Below are 24,013 nucleotides of genomic sequence, written 5' to 3'. Positions count from 1 at the left end.
TACTTCCTCACGTCATTAACATTGTTGCATGTATTGAGCCCCGATGTAAGTTACTCATGGAGTAATTTGGCCGTTCATTAAAATAAAATAAAAATAAATAAATAGCTGCAATGGTTGAGTCATGGAGGTACCATGGTTAAGCTGACCATAGCAAGGCCAAGCAAGCTGGCATAGCAAACAATGCTGCTCTAGCCTCTTTCAGATAGGGATATTTCAACCACATACATTTATAGCTCAGTGTCAGCTGTGCAACCAACAAGGGACAGCAGAATTGTTTCATTCACATTACTCCTAATTTCTAGTAGTTCCTAGCCGACATTTTATACTGTACAACTTTGCAATGTCTACAATGTTTCAATTGTGATGAAGGGCATAAGTTTAGAATACTAGTAACATAGACATACTTTTTGATCTAGCAATATTTACAAAATATGTATCACAAGTGTACATCAAAGAACACAAAATCCTGCCACCATTTGTCGTGTCAAACTTTCCTACAATACTGGTAATTTTTGGCACGGTTACATTTATCACTGCAAATAATATTGAACACTTCTCTGCTGTGACAGTTAATGTAGCAAACTTCTCAAATTTGTTGATTTTTTTTGACACATTTCAATATAAGCAATCATGCTGCTCAACCATATTATCCTTGTTTTAATTTAGACGTTTTTACTTTCAAATGGTTTGACTGTTAACTTCCAAGTGCATGTCCTGAAAATGAACTCTTGTAACATCCAGCTGATGATATTAATAGTGAAATGCTATCTGATAGATATTTGTGTTTTGTCTTGCTGTCTAGGAAATCCCACCAACTACTACTAGATCATCCAAGCTCACAGTTCTTTTCATTACAGGAGTTGCAGGGCTCGAAATTAACTATTTTACATGGTAGTCCACTTGGGCTACCATTTTCTGAAGTTGGTAGCCCAGTGACAATGGCTGGTAGCCGATGCACATTTTAGTTTAGGGATATCTTTTTTCGTCAACTTTGCAAGAAAAGGCTATCTTTCAAGATTCTGCCAATGAAGTGACTTTTCTAGTCATTTGATGTGAATACTTGCACACCTTTAATACCAAAGGAAACAGGTATAATGGATGATAGTTATACTAAAATCTCTGACAGTGACAACATGTTTCACTGTCAGAGTTGTATTCAAATTTTAATAGTTGTCATGACAACAAAACCTCAGCACTGAGACATACTGTAGCAGATCATTGGTTATCATTTCCTGTGCCTGCCATTCAATTATGTCAGTTCAGATATTGAAACTTTTTTGCTCAGTTCCACCGCACGACCGGTCGTCTTCGTAATTTGCATAACAAGTCATAGTATGGCCTTTCTGTGCCCAGCTTGGTTTGACTGCATTCAGCTCGTCCCAAAGTGACGGACCAGACATGGCCTGTCAGGTCCCAGGCTTTGGTAGTCCGTGTAGGCTACCATTTCATGGATTTTGGTAGCCCCAGAGAAAAGTTGGTAGTCTGTGGACACGGGACTTACACTAATTTCGAGCCCTGAGTTGCAAATGTAAGACGACGTCACCATGTTTTGTTGTGTGTGTGTGTGTGTGTGTGTGTGTGTGTGTGTGAGAATGAGAGTATAAATGCTATTTTATATTTCATTCTGAACTCTACTGATTTATTGTTATCATAGACAGACAATGATCAGAATCAAAATCATTATTTCATTCACAACTGATGATGCCAATCCGCTGCCATGACATAATAATATCACACCCTATGCTTTTTAGTGGGTTAGTTAAGGAGAGCCCACATGTAAAATTGTTGGACTCCTGGCTAGAAACACAGTGCTAGAAAAGAGTTGCGGTAAGGACAATAGTACTGAAACCAAACATGTTTTTGTTAAATTGTTCTAATAATTTGAACCTGAGAAATAGCAGATACTACCATTTGCATGAAAAATCATGCCACCTTGATTTTAATATACAAAAAACCTACAAGCTGGTTGAACTACTAAGGTATGGAAAGGAGTTGATAAACAATATCTATGTTTGAGAACAGGAAAAGGAAAGAAACTGTCATCTCAGGTAGAACTGTCTTTACCATCCAATCTCACTTGTGCTTTAAACTGAAACAATAACATCGTCAAATTTGTCTTTCATCTTACAAAAAAAGTACAACGTATCATTCATGGAGACAGAATGGCATGTCTTTAATCTTTGCAATAACATCTGAATTTCTGAATTTGAGTCAATTCATATGAAAGCATGTAAACACATTCTTGGTGTTAGTAAGACTGCCAGCATCCATGCTTGTCTTGGTGAACTTGGGCGTTACCCGTTACTGATATCAGTCATTTTGAATGTTATTAAATTTTGGGTTCGCCTTAAGAATTTGTCCAAGGGCAGTTTGCTGTATACTGCATTTGAACTCGAAAAAAGCTTACACAAGAAAGGTTTCTCGTGTTTCTTACATTTTGTTGAGTCTGTTCTTCTACTGTGCAATTCTAGCATTTTGAATTGTGAGAAATGTAAACCTTCAACAGTTATCGAACTTGTGAAAAAGTCTTTAAAGTCTAAATTTAAGGAAGCCTGGAAAAATGCCTTGTCAAAAAATAACAAATTAAATGTATACTGTAGTATTAAAAACATGTTTAAATGTGAAAATTATCTATCACTTGTTAAGTCTCCATTTCACAGAATTGCTTTGACAAAGGCAAGAATTTCTGATCATACTTTTGCAATAGAAATTGGTCGTTTTTAAAAACATTCCAAGACATCTTAGACTTTGTACCCTTTGTCATTCTGGTGTTGGTGATGAAATCCATTGTATTTTATTATGTCCAAGTAAACCAGCACAAACTTTGCGAACAAAGCTTTAGGGACGGACCATTAGATCTTGGGAGGGGGGTGGTCAAAAACAGAAAAAAAAAAATTTTCAGAGCAGAAAGTTAGGAAAAAAAAAATCTTCAAACTAGTTTGCAAAATAAAAAAAAAATAAATAAGAAGACAAAGGCGTAAAAAAAAAATCTGCAAAAGTCTTTAAAATTTTGAATTTTTTTTAGATTTTACCGACAGAAAGCAACTTTCTGTATTTTTTAGTACATCCTCCCGGCACATTTTTAATTTTAATTTATACGTTTAGAGTGACTGTATCCCTTATACTGGAAGTTGTGATTATCTTATCTTTTCAGGACTTTTGTATTCTGATCACTTGAAAATTATGAAATTATAGAACCTGTTTTCTACTTGTTTCCTGCGTACAAACCAAGCAGGTACACTAGGTAAAACATTGAAACTATGGTATGGTTGTCAAGACAGAAAGTTGTATTTGCCTTTTAAGATCAAGGTAAACAGATGCAGGCCACATCAGTTTCATTTTTTTCACAGCATTTTATTGCAATGATGAATGCAAGAATGGGTGAACAAGTAGAAACACATCAATAATGATAAAACAAACATATCAAGTCATTATGTATTATTTTGCTTTTAAAAAGGCATTTTCAATTCTTTTTTCTAAAAAAACAGCCTCAAAAAACAACAGCAACACATGTTTTAACATTCAACAATGCACTACGTAGAATGCCATCTATCCAACAAATCCCAACACAAAAACACACAAAAGGGGTTGAACTTCGAAAGTTTCTCGATAGCAAATACTGAATAAATCTGCATGAATAATCGTTTTTGTGTAGCAAATTTCAAAGAAATTGGACAAGCCCTTTCAGAGAATACAGATTTTTTGACCATGAATGGCATAAATTGCCCTAAAAAGACAAATATTGAAATTTCAACACATCTATACACATCCAATCAATTTGGACATGCTGCTACAGAGAAATAGATGTTTTGATCAAAAAGGGCAACAATTGCTCTAAAAACACAAATATGCAAATTTAACTATATTATTTAGCTTATTTTAGCTTCTCAGCTTGTCAAAATCAATTGTAAATCATGAGATATGCATGATGTTTGGTGGGGTGCATGTAGCCATTTCACCACGCAGTAGAAAGGGAAGCCAGGAACCAAAATAGTCAATTTTCAAAACTATAGGAAGCTACTGAGGAGCAAGAAGACCATGTTTCAGAGGAAGATGTGTAATCCGAAAGAAATGCTCCCAAAGTGCCACCAAATAACACCATTTTTATTTCTATTTTTCAAAAGCTCCAACAGCAGGAGGGGGATACCCCCCTCCTGACCTCCCCCCGCAAAAATACTCCCCAAGTGCCACCAAATAACACCATTTTAATCTATATTTTCAAAAGCTCCAACGGCAGGAGGGCGACACCCCCTCCTGACCACCCCCCGCAAAAATACTCCCCAAGTGCCATCAAATAACAAATCTCTATTTTTCAAAAGCTCCAACGGTAGCAGGGGGACGCCCCCTCCTGACCACCCTCCCCGCAAAAATACCCCCCAAGTGCCACCAAATAACACCATTCTATTTTTCAAAAGCTCCAACAGCAGGAGGGGGACACCCCCTCCTGACCTCCCCCTTCAAAAATACTCCCCAAGTGCGACCAAATAACACCATTGTAATCTCTATTTTCAAAAGCTCCAACAGCAGCAGGGGGACACCCCTCTCCTGACCTCCCCCCCCCCCCCCCCCGTGACCACTTGCGTGGCCGCTTGTGGTGCTTGGCACCACATCTTTGCCCTCTTTATCTTCAGACAGCGACGAACTAAAAAAAAATTATAAATCTGAAAATTTACTCTGAAAAAAAAAATTTGCACAGCTAATCTCAATTGGAAAAAAAAAATTTCAGAAATTTACAATAGTAAAAAAAAAATTTTCACAATTTCATTGTGACCACCCCCCCTCCTAAGGTCTAATGTCCATCCCTTACTTAGAAATAATTTTTAACATTCAGAACCAGCTAAAATGCTTTGACAATGATTCTCTTTTTAAGTACTTTTTGTCATGTACTGACAGTTGCATTGTTCATGTTGTTGCAAAATACATGAATGAATTGTTACAGATTTTCAGAAAGTTTAATCACTTCTGAGCTAATGTGAATGAAGTGAATCTGAAAACTTTTCAGTGTTATACATTTTCTTCCCCTTCTCTCTTTCTTTCTGAGCCAATGTCATTATTGTGAACACGGCTAATAAATAAATAAATAATACATTTAGCTGCTGTCATAGCGCCACCAAAGTTGGTCTGCGGAAAACAAATAACAACCGGAAACTAAGGTGACATTGAAGGTAGTGTATTCAAAATGGCGTTCATGTGAACCTCTGATAGAAAACCTGTTTTGTCATCAACACTGAATCGTGAGCAAACTTGTCGTCTAGCAGGTACTTCCATAAGGTAATCTGTTTTCTACAAATATAACATTGCATCCTAGGTCTTGACAAACGGAGGCTATGTACTATTACGTTGAGACTGAGAGACTTGCCTACCATTTTTTGAATTTTTCCTCTGCAGTTTTTGCGAATTCTGTTTCTCCACGTCCAGTATTTGCCGGAGCAAACTATTCCAAACCCGATAAAACAATTGCATAGCCTAATAGGAATACACGGAAAAGGAATCAGCATTAAAATGACGTGTGTTCCGAACCGACGATCATCTGCAGATCAGGCGAATATCGTGTCGAATTGGAATCTGTACTGTATCCCAGCTGCAATATAATATACTAGTACCGTGATAATCACGGTGTCGTCCTGGGCTAGCTGCAAAATTGTAGCGCTACGGTGAGGCGGTCGATGAGTTTTGGTTTTTGCGACTTCGCTCACCAGTAGCTACTGAGTGAGCGAAGTTGCAAAACCCAAAAATCACCGACCGCCTCACCGTAGCGCTACAATTTTGCAGCTAGTCCTGGGCGTGACATCCGTCACGTCAGGGCTTGACAATTTTTTTCCAGTTCACTTGTCCGTGGGACAAGTGGATTTTCAAGTTCACTTGTCCTCACAAAAATTTTACTTGTCCTCTATTTGTATAATCAGGACAGCCACAATACTTGCGACGAATTCCGTAGTGGCTTTAAGGGCTTTCGTATTTTGGTAATTTTCGCTGATGTTGATGCAGATTTTTCTCAAAAGTTCACATTGAAGTAGTCCTGCAGTATGCGTACAGGTCTGTGTGTTCCTGGCGTTATACGGCCTCCAACACAAGAGGCCGTATAACACCGGGAACACACAGACCTATACGCAGGGCTAACATTGAAGGTACATATCATACATCGGCTTTCCATGTTTTGCAAGCATAAATGCTGTCGTAAACAGATTGATCAGTTTCTGTCGCTGGTCGTTGTCATTCTGTTTACACATTGCGAGTGCATGCGGTCAGGGTGTTGGCAAGTGAAACTGTATCGGGCTCACCGGGACCCGCACAATTTCCACAATCATTGTCCCCATCACGATCTCATGCGCCAAATAGTCCAAATGCGGTTGACTAGACTGGTGAGACCTTATTGATTCAACGTTAAACATGTCGCATCCGTCAAGAAAAGCATTTCGCTTTCCAAGTGGTTTGGCAATGGTGGGTATTTGAGACACGACGTACAGAACATTTCGGAACCATCATATTTCAACCAAGTACAGAACATTTTGGAACCGTCATATTTCAACCAAGGCCACTGTGCTTTCCATTTCGGGAGATAACATCTACGGCGTTTTTCCTCATCATTACGCTTATGTTTAGACCTTTTGTCAGAAACATCGTTCTAATCATTACATCGAGTTGTTGATTCTCAGATGATCCCACTCACGCTGGCGGTCGTGGTGCAGTCGTAAATCACCACAACATCGTTTCTCAGAGTTACACAATGCCCATTGTCGTAAACAACGCGCCTCTTTACGGCAATAGCTTTGCTTGATTTTTGCGTAGGTCTGCAGAACGGAAATTATGCTCTGGCTCGAGAAAATGCACAATACCTTGTTTGCGTAAGTGGATGTATTACCGTAAAATACTCATATTTACCGTGGTCACTCCACAAACTATCTGCCAACAATGTTCGTCTACCTCGTGAGGCCGCATAAATTATTTTGAAGTACAGCATGGTGGATCGACGATAAGCAATATGATTGGGTTTTGAGGGAAAATATTATGGTATAGCGTCGCCAATTTTGGAAATGACCTGAACTGCATATCAGCAAACATAGTAAAATAAGAGCGTGTGGGTCGACTGTGAGTGTGGTGTTGACTCAATCAATTAATCTGCTGATTCGGACAGCCGATTAGCAAGTTGGAAACATTTGTGGAAAATTAGAGTGGTATATACTAAGTTTGGAGAGGAGATAAGGACTTGTAGGTAATAAAGAAAGCAGTCAGACGGTTTGGAGTCAATATCTTTATTTGAAATATCACAGTCAAAATTAATAAAATTACCTGTGGTAAAAAAAAAGCAGTCAGATGGATTGTAGTTGAAATCTTTACTTGAAATATCACAGTCAAAATTAATAAAATAAACCTGTGCACAAAGAACCCCACCCCGGGGAACTGCCTCTTTTACCCTGTGAAGGAACACTAAATCAAATGTTTCACATAAGTGACAGACCACCAGATCAGATTGCAGAACAAATTTATTTAATTTATTTAATGATAGTTAATTTTAATTGTCTTGAAATCATCTGTGCAATTGTTCGCTCAGTAATAAATTGACCCATTTACTTTCTTGCAGGGTTTATTTTAACATTTTGGCCATTACACAATATGCTTGATGCTAATCATGGAAGACAGTTCTATGCATTCATCTTTTAGTCTTGCTGAAATGGAAAAAGATATGGAAGAGCTTCAAATGCTGTCATACAGTGCTGAGTATTCAAAGGATATCAATATGAAAATGAGAGTTCCAGATAAAATCAGTGTTTCTGGTGATGAGGGAGGTGATGTCAATGGTGTTAATGAACAACATGCTGTACAAGCTGCTGATATGCTTGTACCAGATAGGATTTTAGTTGGAGGTATGTTTTCTCCATTTAAATGTAATGTTAATAGTAATTATTACTGCCTCTGGGGTAATTGTTGTGTTAAATTATCATCCTGTATGTTAATTTCTTTATCATATGGTCATATACAGTATTCTTATATTCAACTTGTTTACTGTCCAACTGATACTAAAATCTTGAAACAAGATGTATGGATGGCCATTAAGAAATATATCAAGATCATAACTTGTCAATAACAAAAGAGCTTTACATTTCCATTTGCATCACTGCAGTAATTGTTTCATTTGAAGTTGACTCTATTTAGTAGCAACCTGTTAATTCAAAATTATCGATATACAGGCAATAGAAATTTTACTGATTCATTGGTAGAATAGACGAGTTTATTTACATTGAGAAGGAGCAGATAATCTGACCATCAATACAGTCCTATGAGATAGATCATAGACCGGGGTTATAGTGTTCCAGCTAGATCATAGACTGGTTGCAGTGTTGCAGCCAGGATGTGCCCTTGTGACAATATCCCCAAAACGGAACCTGTTGTCCCGCAATCTCGCTCACTGGGTGTAGTCTGCATTTAATATCTGTTACTGACGATGACCTTCATTTTGGATGATTATTTTTAGGCTTATATTTAAGGATTTTCAAAGCTGTGATTAAAAGTAACTAAAACACTGCAATTACTTGTAGTCCGACTTAGTACTATCAGGAATACACAACATCATATGCAGGGCTGATTCCAACCGAGCTCTGATTTTTCATAGGCAGATATGGTATACTGTTACAATTGCCTGGAATTAAAGCATAGGGACGTGGTCCCGGTCACATGAATTTTGTTTTGTGAAACTAATTTATAATAAAATAAACAAAATGTGATTGATAGCTGACACATGTTGTCCCCAAAATGTGCAAAATCCTCAAAAATAAACTGTAGTGGGACACAATGTCCCCTGGTTTAAAATTCCTTGCTGCAACACTGGAGTTGAAAACACTACTCTCCCTGATTTTCAAATCTGTGGCCTGTTGCTTGACAGAATAACCAATTAACCTACTGCCAACTTGCATGGCAAAGATTTGCCCAAGTGGTCTTATAATCAAAAAGTTGTGACTCCCTGCACTCCCTACACTGTAGCTTGTTAGTCCCCACGGACACCGTCCGGGGGGACTTATAGGTTTGGTCATGTCCGTGCGTGCATGCGTGCGTGTGTGCGTGCGTGCATGCGTCCGTCCGTCCGTTCACGCAGATATCTCAGAGATGCAAGAAGCGATTTCATTCAAACTTGGTACAAGGATTACTTCATATGTCATACAGATGCATGTCGATTTGTTTTGTGATACGATCCAATATGGCCGCCAGGCGGCCATTTTATTACGATTTTTTCATGTACAGAGCCATAACTCAGACATGTGTCAACCGATTTTATTCAAACTTGGTACAAGGACATTGACCAATGTCATAGATATGCACGTCAATTTGTTTTGTGATACGATCTAATATGGCCACCAGGCGGCCATTTTATTGCAATTTTTTCATATACAGAGCCATAACTCAGACATGTTTTAACCGATTTTATTCAAAGTTGGTACAAGGACATTGACCAATGTCATAGATATGCAGGTCAATTTGTTTTGTGATACGATCCAATATGGCCGCCAGGCGGCCATTTTATTGCAATTTTTTCATATACAGAGCCATAACTCAGACATGTTTTAACCGATTTTATTCAAAGTTGGTACAAGGACATTGACCAATGTCATAGATATGCAGGTCAATTTGTTTTGTGATACGATCCAATATGGCTGCAGTGTGGCCATTTTGTTACGACTTTTTCATATACAGAGGCATAACTCAGGCATATCTCAACCGATTTTATTCAAAGTTGGTACAAGGACATTGACCTATGTCATACATATGTACGTTGATTTGTCATGTGATATGATCCAATATGGTCGCTAGGCAGCCATTTTATTACAATGTTTTCATGTACAGAGCCATAACTCAGACATGTTTCAACCGATTTTATTCAAAGTTGGTACAAGGAGATTGACTAATGTCACACATATGCATGTCAATTTGTTATGTGATACGATCCAATACGGCTGCCTTGCGGCCATTTTGTTACGATTTTTTCATGTACAGAGCCATAATACTCTCAGGCTCTACTCATTTTTCTTTAGGATGGTGGCCTACATTGGTTTTATGTTTTTATCACCATGGAACTCATTCTTGGCCATTGAGCGCCATCTGTATCAAAGTATTTTTATCACAGACCTAATTAATGAAGAGGAGTCTATTCTCTCTGAGGACATGTAATCAAAGTACCCATTAACAAGTGGGGACTGTGTCATCAACGATGACTTGTTTTTACAAAGAGATGTTTATTAATTTACAGGGTCTGGAACCCACGTAGGTGTCAAAGATTCCTCCCCTAGAGTTTTAAATCTAGATATCATGGATCCACCCTTACCAGGTGAGTTGTATACTATTTATATTTCCCACAAATTATCAAAGCAGTGAAAAGAAATACAGTTTTAGCACGGTTTACCAACTGTTTGATATGAACTCTGAATTTGTTATTTGCTTTGAAAGTAGCATGCATTAGCTATTCATGTATACACATTTGTAATAATTCATCCAGGATGCTGCTGTAAAAGGGATTATGGCCCATTGCCTCAATTTGAAGGGGGGAATTTTGAATTATTTAGGAATGTTTGATTTTTTTATATTTTTCATAGAAATTCATTTTGTTGTGACTTGTATATTTATTTAGTGAAAATTCACCAAACAAACCAACCTACTGCTGCAAAGCACGTAGAATAGAACCAATAATTAAATGTACTGTATTTATGTGTTTACTGCTACAAAATGCTACAAACTGTCTTCCAAAATAATTCAACAAATTGTATCCTAATGGGAGTTTTAAGAGTGTTGAAAGGTATTTATGAAAAGTAACAAAATCAAAGAACATGCCACATTGTTGTAATTGATTGATACTTATTACAATGTAATGACATTGTTATCTGGCTGTCAATGGACACCAGAATGTGTATTACACAGTTATTTGGAAGTGACATATTTATAGGAGTGTTATGTTATATGGTATGTATAACATAATATAGCAGTAATGGTAATCCCACCCTCCCCTTTCAGTGTTCAGTCAGGTTGGGTACAGCTTGCCATATTGTGGGAATCCCACAACTCTGTGGCCTAGATGAACACTGCATGTGAAAATAAAATGATTGATAAAGATTTTGAACATTTTAATCATTGAGAAGAAGCGATGATATATTAAGATTATGTACAGTAACATGAAAAGGACTGATATATGTAGATTACTGTGACATGAAAAGGACTGAATATATGTAGATTACTGTGACATGAAAAGGACTGATATGTGTAGATTACTGTGACATGAAAAGGACTGAATATATGTAGATTACTGTGACATGAAAAGGACTGAATATATGTAGATTACTGTGACATGAAAAGGACTGAATATATGTAGATTACTGTGACATGAAAAGGACTGATATGTGTAGATTAGTTACTGTGACATGAAAAGGACTGATATGTGTAGATTACTGTGACATAAAAAGGACTGATATGTGTAGATTACTGTGACATGAAAAGGACTGATATATGTAGATTACTGTGACATAAAAAGGACTGATATATGTAGATTACTGTGACATAAAAAGGACTGATATATGTAGATTACTGTGACATGAAAAGGACTGATATATGTAGATTACTGTGACATGAAAAGGACTGAATATATGTAGATTACTGTGACATGAAAAGGACTGATATGTGTAGATTACTGTGACATAAAAAGGACTGATATATGTAGATTACTGTGACATAAAAAGGACTGATATATGTAGATTACTGTGACATGAAAAGGACTGAATATATGTAGATTACAGTGACATGAAAAGACTGATATATGTAGATTACTGTGACATAAAAAGGACTGATATATGTAGATTAGTTACTGTGACATGAAAAGGACTGATATGTGTAGATTACTGTGACATAAAAAGGACTGATATATGTAGATTACTGTGACATAAAAAGGACTGATATATGTAGATTACTGTGACATGAAAAGGACTGAATATATGTAGATTACAGTGACATGAAACAGACTGATATGTGTAGATTACTGTGACATGAAAAGGACTGAATATATGTAGATTACTGTGACATGAAAAGGACTAATATATAATATGTAGATTACAGTGACATGAAATGTTAATAATTTAGAGTTATGCAAACAATACAGTAGTGCACAGCATGACCATTCTGTTGTAAAATACATTGCTTACAAACTTAGGAGTACTGAATTACTATCATAAAATTACCACTGTAAAATTTCACTGTATTGTATAGCAGTGCCATTATTATTAGAACATTGCATATAATGTTTTATGTGCTGTATAAACACAGCTCATTATTTTCAGGCAGTGTTCAAATTTCTAAAATTGCACAAAATTTGAAAGATTGATTTATATGCATACCACCGAAAATAATCACCCTTATACATGCTACTGGTAAAGTTGCTGTGAAACCAAAGCGAAAGCATCTGTGGGCTCTTGTATGTAAGTTAATGGGTAATAGAATGTCATGATAGGCTATGGGTATGAGTAGACACTAATTGTACCTATTGATGTTAATCTTTATACATGTTACAAGTGTGTGTCAAAAAGTAATTTCTTGTGGTTGAAAGTAGACTTGGTTCAAGTCAGTGAATTTAAAAAACATAAAATTATTTACAATAGTTTCTCTTGTGTCTCTCCTATTTCGTACAAACCTATTCGGAATTTGGTAGCCCAGGCCAGGTTTTCCCTGCCATTATTCCTGGCGCAATAAAACTTGGAACACCGAAGTCCCTATATACATAGGGAAACCGCTGGGAATATCCCTATATCGGCAAGTGATTAGCTGACAGCACTATCGCTAGTGCATTAGATCATCTTACACTTTGTTTATCAAAACACTGCTGGGTGTCTCATAAAGCAGAAGCCGTTCATTTTGCATGACCGATGGTAATTACCCGAGTAAAGCATTGACTTTCTATTAACAAAATTAAATTGCCTTTGCTTATGTGTATCACCACGTTTTTCTTGGATTGCTGCGGTAAATTTCCTTTATTTCCTCTTTTCCTGAAGTTTTGATGACCGTTTTGCACGAATGATTATTAACGCGCACTTTCCAATTTGAAACCGCCAAGAATCAACTCGCCTGAAACCAACTCGCCCCGTTGTTTGGGATGTACGCGTTCGTACCGGGTACCGCGTACCTTGTGTTGTAAATTCTATGCACCCTCCGTTGTCGATTTAGTCTGTAAATATCAAGTATGAATGGTAGAATCGAGACTGTCTATGATTTTATCAATTGCAACAAAAATATTTCGATCGATTGACTAACACAACCAAAATTTTAAGGATTTTCTTCAACTTTAAAAAATAAGTCATCGCCTTTCTTTGACATCGCTGTCTGAGTGCTCTGTCCCATGGCAATAGTCGGTATGAACCGTGCGCTCAGGTTTGCCTCGGTCGTACTGACTGAGAGATGGCTCCTGCTTTAGCTATTTTTTTTCAGTTTCGGAAAAGGCATTTCGGAAAAGATATTCCTTTCAGTGCACAGTACAAGTCTAAGTATCTAAATTTGCGGGAAAAATATATCGTTGCCTCGCCCAACAAATTGAATTCGTGCGAGTTGGTATCGGGAGAGCTGAAATCGGGCCAGTTGAGTTGCAGTTGGTTCTGGCAAGGTACCCTTTTTGCATTGGGTAGATTAGAAGCAAAATGTATGTTATCAACACCATTGATGATATGCCTTTTTTCTCACCGTGTTTTCTCATTTTTCTGTAATTTTTTGGTGATGGCGATTTGAAAATAATAATATCTTGTCCGCTGATCGCGGCGATTTGATGTAGCTCTCAGAATTCGAAGTACGAAACGTCGACGTCACTGGCTGCAGTGGGAGAGTAGAAAACACATTTTCAAACTGTGGGTCAAACCAAATTTACTTTCCCAATTGGATATGTTGAGGTCAAAAAAACAAACTTTGCCATTGCGATTAAAAGCTGCAGCATTTCAGCATTCTTTGCAATTGATGATGTGCTTGAAACATTTTTATTTAGACTGTCCTTTTACATTGTACGTTTCTTGAGAATACCATGTGCCCACTTCAACTGGATACCCCTATGAATAATGATATCATCTGTATGACGCACGCAAATAAATGTGACTGAACTATGACTTCTTGTGTCACGTCATCAGGCCGAGACTCGAATAGGCTGTACGAGACGACATCGTCTTTGCCTCTGGGGAGAGGTTTTCATAAATAACGCCGAGAAAAAAAGGTCTTTCTTTATCTACGGTTTACTATATTCTTCAAAAACACGAAAGCTGTCCATGACAGCTGTAGAGGATATGGCCGACAGTTGAAGATTCCCCGCCACGCGCCAGCAGCAACGAGTCGGACTATCCAGGCTCTAGCTTTATTTCAAGTTTATAATCAGCTGATACACTGAAACTGTCCGAAAACCGAAACCTTGTCTGTATTAGTTCTCGCAGAATTTCGCGACGACATGTCAGATAAAAGAACGTCGAAGCCTTGAAGTTTTACCTGGCAACTTTTTTAGAAACTACATTGGTGCACGGTCGATAAAATACACACAGTACCAGTGGTTAATAGACAACTAGCTATTCCTCAGTCACTCTAAGAATATGCAACTACTTTAAACCGGTCGACAAATCGGTTTCTTCGAAACGACATTAGAAATTTAGCGACTTTGAATTTCATTCAAGGAAACACTGTGGTTTAATGGAAATTGTCGAAGTACATGCTCGATGTAATATGACATCGCGCGATGGATGTAAAACGTGAAAAAGGTTCATCATGTAAAACATATAGGAAAGAGACGCACATTGTAAAGCTCGACGTAAGCTGATCACTTTATAAAAATAGAAGTTAAAAATACAGATTTCATTTCAATGCCGGGCGTAAATTACAATTTTTGTGAGAAAGTGGGAATGACAGCATTTATGATGACACGCCTGCACAACGAAATGAAGCCAAACGATATTAAACAATTATACCTCCATCACTGTACCTACCGTTTTCTCTACTGTACTTTTCCTTCATTTTGAGGGAAAGTCTGTCAAAGTCGGTTGCTTCAAGAGGTCCCCTGGTCATTGAAATTTACCACAGTTGCTCATAGGCAAAAGCAATCTAACTTTACTCAAAAAGCCAATCCTTTATTGTACCATCGTTCACGCAAAATGAACGGCCTCTGCTATGGTGTTTTGTCTATGAGACACAGCATGGGCACCCCGCAGTGTTTTCGATAAACAAAGTGCAAGATGATCTGATGCACAAGCGATACCGCTGTTGGCTAATCACTTGCCGATATAGGGATATTGCCAGCGGTTTACCTATGTATATAGGGACTTCGGTGTTCCAAGTTTAATTGTGCCAGGAATAAATGTGTTACCTTTGAGTCTGCGCAGTACAGTGAATTAGTTTCTGCCGGATTCACCGACTTGGACTTCTTGCAAAGTACCGGACTGTGTACACAGTGACGTCAAGCAAATACAAAATGATTGACCATGAGCTCCAGCCATTATTCTGGCATATAAGGAGAATGCATGCTGATAAACCTCTGCATATATTATTAAAAACTTTGTTGTCATCTCCATGTTGTGCAAAGCCACTTAGACATCCAGTACATTGAGTGCTGGGCGAGTAATGGCATCAAGTTCGTACATCGACCGCGTTTTACAACTGATTGGTCGACCGTCGCTAATCATGCGAGATTACCAAAGAAAGGTTGTTGAGAGTTAGATTGAGGGAAAGATTGTTCGTCTGTGCACCAACCGGCAGCGGAAAATCACTGACATACGAGTGAATTTTATGTGAGTTTTATGCACATCTCACTTAGCGTCAATAGGTAACTCCTCCAAGCGAAACATCTAAGTTCTTTTTAATTCACAGGGTGTGAAGCTTGATAGAAATATGGGTATATCATTCTTGTATGAAATCAACATTGAAGTGTTGTTTTTAGTCCCCACAGACACCGTCCCGGGGGGACTTATAGGTTTGGTCATGTCCGTGTGTCCGTCCGTGTGTCCGTCGGTGCGTCCGTCCGTTTACGCAGATATCTCAGAGATGCCTGGAGCGATTTCATTCAAACTTGATACAAGGATTACTCCCTAAGTCATACATACCGTATGCACGTCAATTTGTTTTGTGATACAATCCAATATGGCCACCATGCAGCCATTTTGTTACAATTTTTTCATGTGCGGAGCCATATCTCAGGCTCATCTCAACTGATTTTGTTGTTGTAAGTTGGTACAAGGACATCAACCTTTGTCATACATATGCAAGTTAATTTGTTTCACAATACGATTGAATATAGCCGCATGACGGCCATTTTGTTAAGATTTTTCATGTACAGAGCCATATCTCAGGCACATCTCAACCGATTTTATGTAAGTTGGTACAAGGACATCAACCTTTGTCATACATATGCGTGTTAATTTGTTTCACAATACGATTGAATACGGTATAGCCGCGTGGCGGCCATTTTGTTACAATTTTTTTCATGTACGGAGCCATAACTCAGGCACATCTCAACCAATTTTATTGTAAGTTGGTACAAGGATATCAACCTTTGTCATACATGGGCATGTCAATTTGTTTTATGGTACGATTCAATATGGCCACGTGGCGGCCATTTTGTTACGATTTTTTCATGTCCCAAACCATTACTCAGACATGTATCAACTGATTTTATTCAAAGTTGGTACAAGGATATTGACTTATATCATGTATATGTATGTCAATTTGTTTTACGATATGATCCAATATGATTGCATGGCGGCCATTTTGTTACAATTTTTTCATGTCAAGAGCCATAACTTAGGCACGTCTCGACTGCTTTTATTCAAAGTTGGTACAAGGACATTGACCTATGTCATACATATGCACGTGACTTTGTTTCAATATACGATTCAATATGGCTGTGGCGGCCATTTTGTTTCCGTTTTTTTCATGTCCAGGGCCATAACTCAGGCATATCTCAACCGATTTTATTCAAAATGGTACAAGGACATTGACTTGTGTCATACATATGCACTTCAATTTTTTTACGGTGAGATCAAATACAATGGCTGTATGGCGGCCATTATGTTACGAGTTTTTCATGTCTGTAGCCATAATGCAGACATGTATCAATGGATTTTATTCAAAGCTGATACAATGACATTGATGTATTGTCGTATTACGTAATAGATATGCATTTCAATTGGTTTCACAATCTGATGGAATATGGTTGCCTGGTGGCCATTCAGTTATGTTTTTTTTCATGTACAGAGCCATAACTCGATAAACTTGATATAAAGAAGCTCCTTGTCTTGTCTCGGCGCTGATTCAATGTCACTTCGATTATGCTTGTTCTTCATGGTACTCTGGACTTACAAAACGATCTAAATCACGGCTACAAGTGGCTCAAAATAAAGTTATCAGATTTCTGTTGAATGTCCCGCCTAGAGCTCACATTGGGTCGGGCGAATTCCGTCAAGTAGGTATGTTGCCTGTTGAACAGAGAGTAAACCAACTTAAACTTAATCATATGCATAATATCTTCAATGACTATGCTCCCGATTACATGAGAAATCAAGTACAAAGATACATAAGCTGTTACAATACAAGAAATAGTGTTGCATCTTTCAAGATTCCAAGGGTAAAGGTTGTGGCATAAATTCCTTTAATTATACAGGTTCCGTAATTTGGAATAGTTTACCTTTGTCACTAAGACAATGTGAGTCAATCAGTGTATTCAAAAAAGGAGTAAAAGACCACTTAATGTCAAGAATGTTTCTCTGATTTTAATGAATGATATATATCTATCTACACTTTATAAAACATAATTGTCATGACATTTTCCCCATGTATTCCAATACATCAAGCAGAACAATTGCCGTCTTGTCAAAATCAAATCCGTCATTTTGTATTTTTTAACATCGAGGACCACAATGGAAATAAGCATCAATTGCTTTCTTGTGTTATCCTTGGCAGTAATGTGGAGTGTGCTTTTTGTGTATTTTGTTTTAATTGCCAAATAAATTCAATCAATCAATCAATCAACTCAGACATATTTCCACTAATATCATTCAAAGTTGGTACAAGGACATTGACCTAGCTACGTCATACACATCTATTTGTTTCATAACATGTAGCAATATCATGTCAATTATTGAATTTTCGTAATTAGGCTGATATGGCAAGAAATACTTCATCAAATTTGACAGATGTTGATCTCATAGTGTTGTAAATACAATTCAATGACACTTAGCAGTATTGTTTAAATTAATCGCTAATTTGCATTTAGATGATGAACTTTTGTTTTGAGGTGAATGTCCAGAACCACTGCATCAAACTTTATAAAATATGGTACCGGCAATAATCTATCAGTGTTGTGATAGGATGCAAAAATGTTTGGCAACATCCTGTTGATTAATTACTAATTGACTCATTTAAATACCTTTTGTAATTAGGATGGTGGCCTACATTGGTTTTATGTTTTCACCACCATGGAACTCATTAAAGCCCCATCTGTATCGCAGTATTTTTAATCACAGACCTAATTAATGAAGAAGACTCTACCCTCTTCGAGGACTTGTAATTAAAGTACCCATTAACAAGTGGGGACTGTGTCATCAATGATGACTTGTTGATCAAGTTCAAAGTGTGTGAGAGTAATACCAGATTGATAATACCTTTAGTCCAAAGATGAATGTTCATAACATGAATTTCCATATTCTAATGCCCACATAGGTGATGCACCAGTTGGCTTGACAACGCCACCAAGAGTAATAAAACTTGAAGAGCATGGCTTTCCATCAATAGAAACAAATCCTCCAAATTCATCAAGGAGCCATTCATCAGCAAATCGTAGTGTAGCAAATGATAGCAATGTGCAGAGTAATGACATCTCCCTGCTGTGAGTAACTTTTATGACATATCTAAATTTTGCTAATCTTTGACATTATATTATTTGTATCGAGTTAGTGTTGTGAAAAGATGACCATCATCTCATGAGGTCCTTGGTTGCTTGCATATGTCTTGAGGTGGTGTCATTCTTGTTGCTGTAGTGTTTGGTAGACTTGAAAAGGTTGGTTACACTGGCAATATACTGATTTGTGTTGGCCTCTAACCAGAGTGATTGCTAGTCTACATATACTTATGCTCTGTCAATACAGATGGAAAAGCTACAAAAATCCAATAGAGGTATTCAGTTATATGTTGTTTTCCATTCATAATTGAACCATCAGCTTGGTTATGTGATTTCTACACAGACTCTGCAAAGTGCCAATTCCTCATTCTTAGAACTTACACATGTGCTCTTAAAGGTATACAGTCACCTGTAATCTTAATATGGCCATATATGGTCAAAGGGGCGTTCCTTGGTATTCAAAATGCCCATATGAGGGCGCTGTTTTTAAAAAGCAGCCACCTGCTTAAAATCTGTGATTGGTTAGATTTTCTTTTTCCATGGTAACTGTGGCAAAATTGGAACAGGTGACAGTATACCTTTAACCTATCATATGAACTGAGTTGTTTGATCTCCACCACAGATCAGGACCAAACACAGGTGATGAAGATCTTCAGTTACTCTCCATAGGAACTGATGAAGATGAAATCATTGAGGAACCAGTTGCCAATAATCTACCTGAACTCAGATACCAAGTTGCTAAGTTATCTCGGCGGGTATTGATTCTAGAAGCAGAGCAAGCTCAAAGGTCACAAAAAGAATTTATATTTGTTTCATTAACATTGAGTTACATGGCGTTCAAAGCAGTTCGGTTTATCTACAGACACTGGTGAGTTGAATAATTTTACATAGTGTAGCATTAACCCCATTGTGTAATCTTCTTGTTTTAGGTTAAGTATTCATTCAGTAATGGTAGGTGATGGGTCCAACTGTAAAGGGATTTTTGGAAACTCTGAAAAATACACAAATAGCCTTTGAAAGAACAAATTGATATTATTACATTCCACTCATTGCCAATGATGAATGCCACACAATGTTATCTTTACCAAATGTTGATATGCAAACAGTGACACAGATATTGGGAAATAAAACCAGCATAAACCTCAAACCAAAGAATATTTAAAGTCAGCAAAAGATTTGAAAAGAAAGAGTGATATCTATTATTGGTAAATGAGTTAAGTGGTATGGTACCATTGGCAATGTGATGAGTGGTATGGTATCATTAGCAATGAGATAATTGGAATGAGATAGGTGGTATGGTATCACTTGTGAAGAAAGTGTCCAGAAAATAAACATTGTACATTTTTTGTTATATTTTATTCGTACGTGATCTTCATGGAAATAATAGTCTAATTTTTTTACAAAAAAACCTTAAAAATGAATGTTTTTTGTGTCAGTAATATCTGGTGATGTTCATATTCTATTACTTACAAAAGTTGTGTTTGAACGTAGTAACACAGACTTAACTGTATGCTACCTGTACAGGCAAATGCTATATGTATAGTTATACCTTTCAAATGAAAAAAAATTCATTGAACAGTATTTTTCATACTTGTGAGTGTGCAGAAACTGAAAGAGATGTATTCAAAGGCAGACTTGAGTGTTTCACATTGACTTCTGAATTATGAATTAGAATTTTTGTTTTTACTTTTTATTGCTAAAACGATAGCTACAATCTTTGTACCGATCTAAGAATTATAATTTAAAGCATTGTAATATTTGTTTTCTGCCAAAACCTTAAAACATTCTGTTCCCTAAACTGTTTTAGTGAGTCTTAAAAAATACACCTTTAGTAGTTTAATTAAAGATCAACACATTAACATGTTTCCCTTATCCATAGAAAGTAGAGTATGCAAATTGTTGGAAAGCCCTAGAAAATGGATCTAATGTCAAACCTATTTGACATTTGTCAAACTTCATCAGTATATACTATTATCATCACAATTCAGAGGTGACAGTGGTTTCATAGTTCAGGGATCAACTTACTTCATTCAGTGTATGTTCCTGTTACAGTATCAACATACTTTTTGTGTAGGTCTAGGTGTCCTGTAGTCTGTTCTTCCAGAAGGGAATGATGAACTCACTGGTCTTTATAATGTCACCATTTCATGGTACTACACCTTGTAATGCTGAATTTACATCTGATGACATAAATGTCTCCTCCCATGATCAAAACTGCACTGTTCATTGCTGATATGTAACATGTATAATGAAAAAATGATTTTTACTGACTTAACCTGCATGTGGTGCATGTTGTAGTTTTTATGCCATTATTAATCCCTCATCCTGCCAAGTCCATCTGTCACAATGATGTCAAGTTAGCCAAAACCAGTGAGGCATAATATGTCCCATTTGTTGCATTTTACCAAAGAGTTTAACATTTCAAGGCACCTGAAAACAGAGATTAATAGAATCTCACACCCCCAAGGACCTGGGATCAGATTTCTCACATGAGTTGGGGATATTTTGTCTCACACGAGCCGCAGGCGACTGTGAGACAAAATATCCGCAACGAGTGTGAACAATCAGCTCCCAGGTCTTTTGTGTGTGAGATTCTTTTTCTCACATGACTACAAAATGCGTTAAATTCACACTTGAAACATTGAATGTTTAACTGTATCAGGGACTATCCTACACTTCGTGGCCATCTAGTATTCCATGTCACTAACGCAAACTCCATGGCAAGTCCACTGCTGATACTTCAACTTCTGCTACAGACAAGATGTCCGACAAAAAAAATTGCTATGTGTTCCAAGTGGCCCGTATTCACCAGTTATTTGGAAAATTCGGCCGCTTTTTGTGAATCTGACACCAATGACATACAACATGATCTAAAATCTTGACAACGCTGTTGTCTGCCCCGTACTCTGACCTGGCTTACTTTGTAGTTGCGGTTCGTGTGTTACTTATCATGCCATTGGGTGATATTTTGCTCGTTGAATGAAAGGCTGTTTATCATCCAATAAGAGCTCATGTAATATATACTGCAGAGTGTGTGACGGTTTCTGAGAGTGTAGGATCGATTTTTCCCACACTGTCGATCCCACACTCCCAACGGCCAGGAATGTGAGAAAATGTAAACATGAGTTTTACTGATTAAAACTGATTAAAACTGCCATAACGTACCATAGGTGAAAATACATACAGGTTTTGGCTCAATACTGGTTTGTACTGACTTGGTAGATATGGAAGTGACAGGCCTGGCTGGATGTAGGGTTCAGTGTATTTTAGAAAACATTTGTTGATTTTATGAACAGAAAATGCCAGATACTGTAGAAAGTAATCTCTAGTTATGTAGCTAGGTAGTCTGTTTTTTTTGTGTTGCGTAGAACAATTTTATCTCTACAAGTGCAATGTCATAGGTTTCTTTACAAAGTTTGTGAATGAAGTACATGTAATTCAAGTATGCAAGATGTAAATACCTATACTCTGGTTATCAAATCATGTATCATTTCAGTCAGTTGTGTACGTATGCTTGTTAGTCCCCACGGACACTGTCCGGGGGGACTTATAGGTTTGGTCATGTCCGTGCGTGTGTGCGTGCGTGCGTCCGTGTGTGCGTGCGTCTGTCCGTCCGTCCGTTCACGCAGATATCTCAGACATGCCCAGGTCAATTTCTTTCAAACTTTGCACAAGGATAGTACCCTACCCCATACAGATGCACGTCGATTTGTTTCACAATGCGATCAAATTTGGCCGTGTTAGAGGACTTTTTAGTTTTCACCACCATAGACTCCCATGTATAAGGCAGTCTCCATAGACTCCCATGTATAAGGCAGTCCATAGACTCCCATGTATAAGGCAGTCCATAGACTCCCATGTATAAGGCCAAGAAAAATAAAAATTTAGTTTCTCATCGTATTCATATTGCAAAAAGGATGCAGTGACACAGTTTTTAGTCCCCACGGATGAAGTCCAGGGGGCTTATAGATTGGGTCATATCCGTCCGTGAGTCCATCCGTTCACGCAGATATCTCAGATATTTTGACAAAATGTCATGTGACCTTGGTGACCTTTGACCTCAAATATACATATTTGTCCATAACTCAGTAACCACAAGTGCTACACCCTTCATATATGGTATGATGGGACAGCTTACGACACCACATATTGTACCTCATTAATTATGCACATATCTAATTTTGAGCGAGTCAGAGCTAGAGGTCTGATTTTTGGTATTATAGGGATAACTTAGCAATTCAATTTTTTGACAAAATGTCATGTGACCTCGGTGACCTTTGACCTCAAATATACATATTTGTCCATAACTCAGTAACCACAAGTGCTACACCCTTCATATATGGTATGATGGGACAGCTTATGACGCCACATATTGTACCTCATTAATTATGCGCATATCTAATTTTGAGCGAGCCAATAGAGTTAGAGGTCTGATTTTTGGTATATAGGGATAACTTAGCAATACAATTTTTTTGACAAAATGTCACGTGACCTCACTGACCTTTGACCTCAAATATACATATTTGTCCATAACTCAGTAACCACAAGTGCTACACCCTTCATGTATGGTATGATGGGACAGCTTATGACGCCACATATTGTACCTCATTAATTATGCACATATCTAATTTTGAGCGAGTCAATAAAGCTAGAGGTCTGATTTTTGGTATATAGGGATAACTTAGCAATACAATTTTTTTGACAAAATGTCAGGTGACCTCGGTGACCTCAAATATACATATTTGTCCATAACTCAGTAACCACAAGTGTTACACCCTTCATATATGGTATGATGGGACAGCTTATGACGCCACATATTGTACCTCATTAATTATGCGCATATCTAATTTTGAGCGAGTCAATAGAGCTAGAGGTCTGATTTTTGGTATATAGGGATAACTTAGCAATACAATTTTTTTGACAAAATGTCACGTGACCTCGGTGACCTTTGACCTCAAATATACATATTTGTCCATAACTCAGTAACCACAAGTGGTACACCCTTCATATATGGTATGATGGGAGACCTTATGATGCTTCATACTGTACCTCATTAATTATGCGTATATCTAATTCTGAGCAAGCCCAAAGAGCTGGATGTCTGATTTTTGGTATATAGGGATAGCTATAGGATAG

At 37.5% G+C, this 24,013-nt stretch overlaps 1 protein-coding gene across 6 annotated transcripts; it reads left to right on the top strand.

Moving 5' to 3' along the window:
• Positions 1–5,150: 5,150 nt before the first annotated feature.
• LOC139116287 (mitochondrial fission factor-like) lies at positions 5,151–22,397 on the top strand. Of its 6 annotated transcripts, none has more exons than XM_070678897.1 (5): positions 5,151–5,271; positions 7,583–7,865; positions 10,241–10,318; positions 18,700–18,865; positions 19,500–22,397. In XM_070678897.1, exons 2-5 carry the CDS (start codon positions 7,622–7,624, stop codon positions 19,747–19,749), a joined length of 738 nt encoding a protein of 245 aa, XP_070534998.1. In that variant the 5' UTR covers positions 5,151–5,271; positions 7,583–7,621; the 3' UTR covers positions 19,750–22,397. The 6 variants fall into 6 exon arrangements, with proteins under 6 accessions (XP_070534998.1, XP_070535001.1, XP_070535002.1 ...); XM_070678900.1 differs by having other exon boundaries at positions 7,663–7,865; positions 19,500–21,647; XM_070678901.1 differs by having other exon boundaries at positions 5,165–5,254; positions 7,663–7,865; positions 19,500–19,928.
• Positions 22,398–24,013: the final 1,616 nt, after the last annotated feature.

Source organism: Ptychodera flava, chromosome 17 (genome assembly GCF_041260155.1).
Source record: "Ptychodera flava strain L36383 chromosome 17, AS_Pfla_20210202, whole genome shotgun sequence".
Classification (NCBI taxonomy): Eukaryota; Metazoa; Hemichordata; class Enteropneusta; family Ptychoderidae; genus Ptychodera; species Ptychodera flava.
The sequence above is the reverse complement of the archived record's forward strand: the minus strand, read 5'-3'. Positions and strand labels throughout refer to the sequence as shown.

Bases quoted from the DNA above. Each gene is read 5' to 3' on its own strand.
- LOC139116287 (XM_070678897.1), top strand. From the start codon at position 7,622: ATGCTAATCATGGAAGACAGTTCTATGCATTCATCTTTTAGTCTTGCT. The intron at 7,866-10,240 runs GTATGTTTTCTC...ATTAATTTACAG, and splicing joins AGATAGGATTTTAGTTGGAG to GGTCTGGAACCCACGTAGGT. The intron at 18,866-19,499 runs GTGAGTAACTTT...TCTCCACCACAG, and splicing joins AGTAATGACATCTCCCTGCT to ATCAGGACCAAACACAGGTG.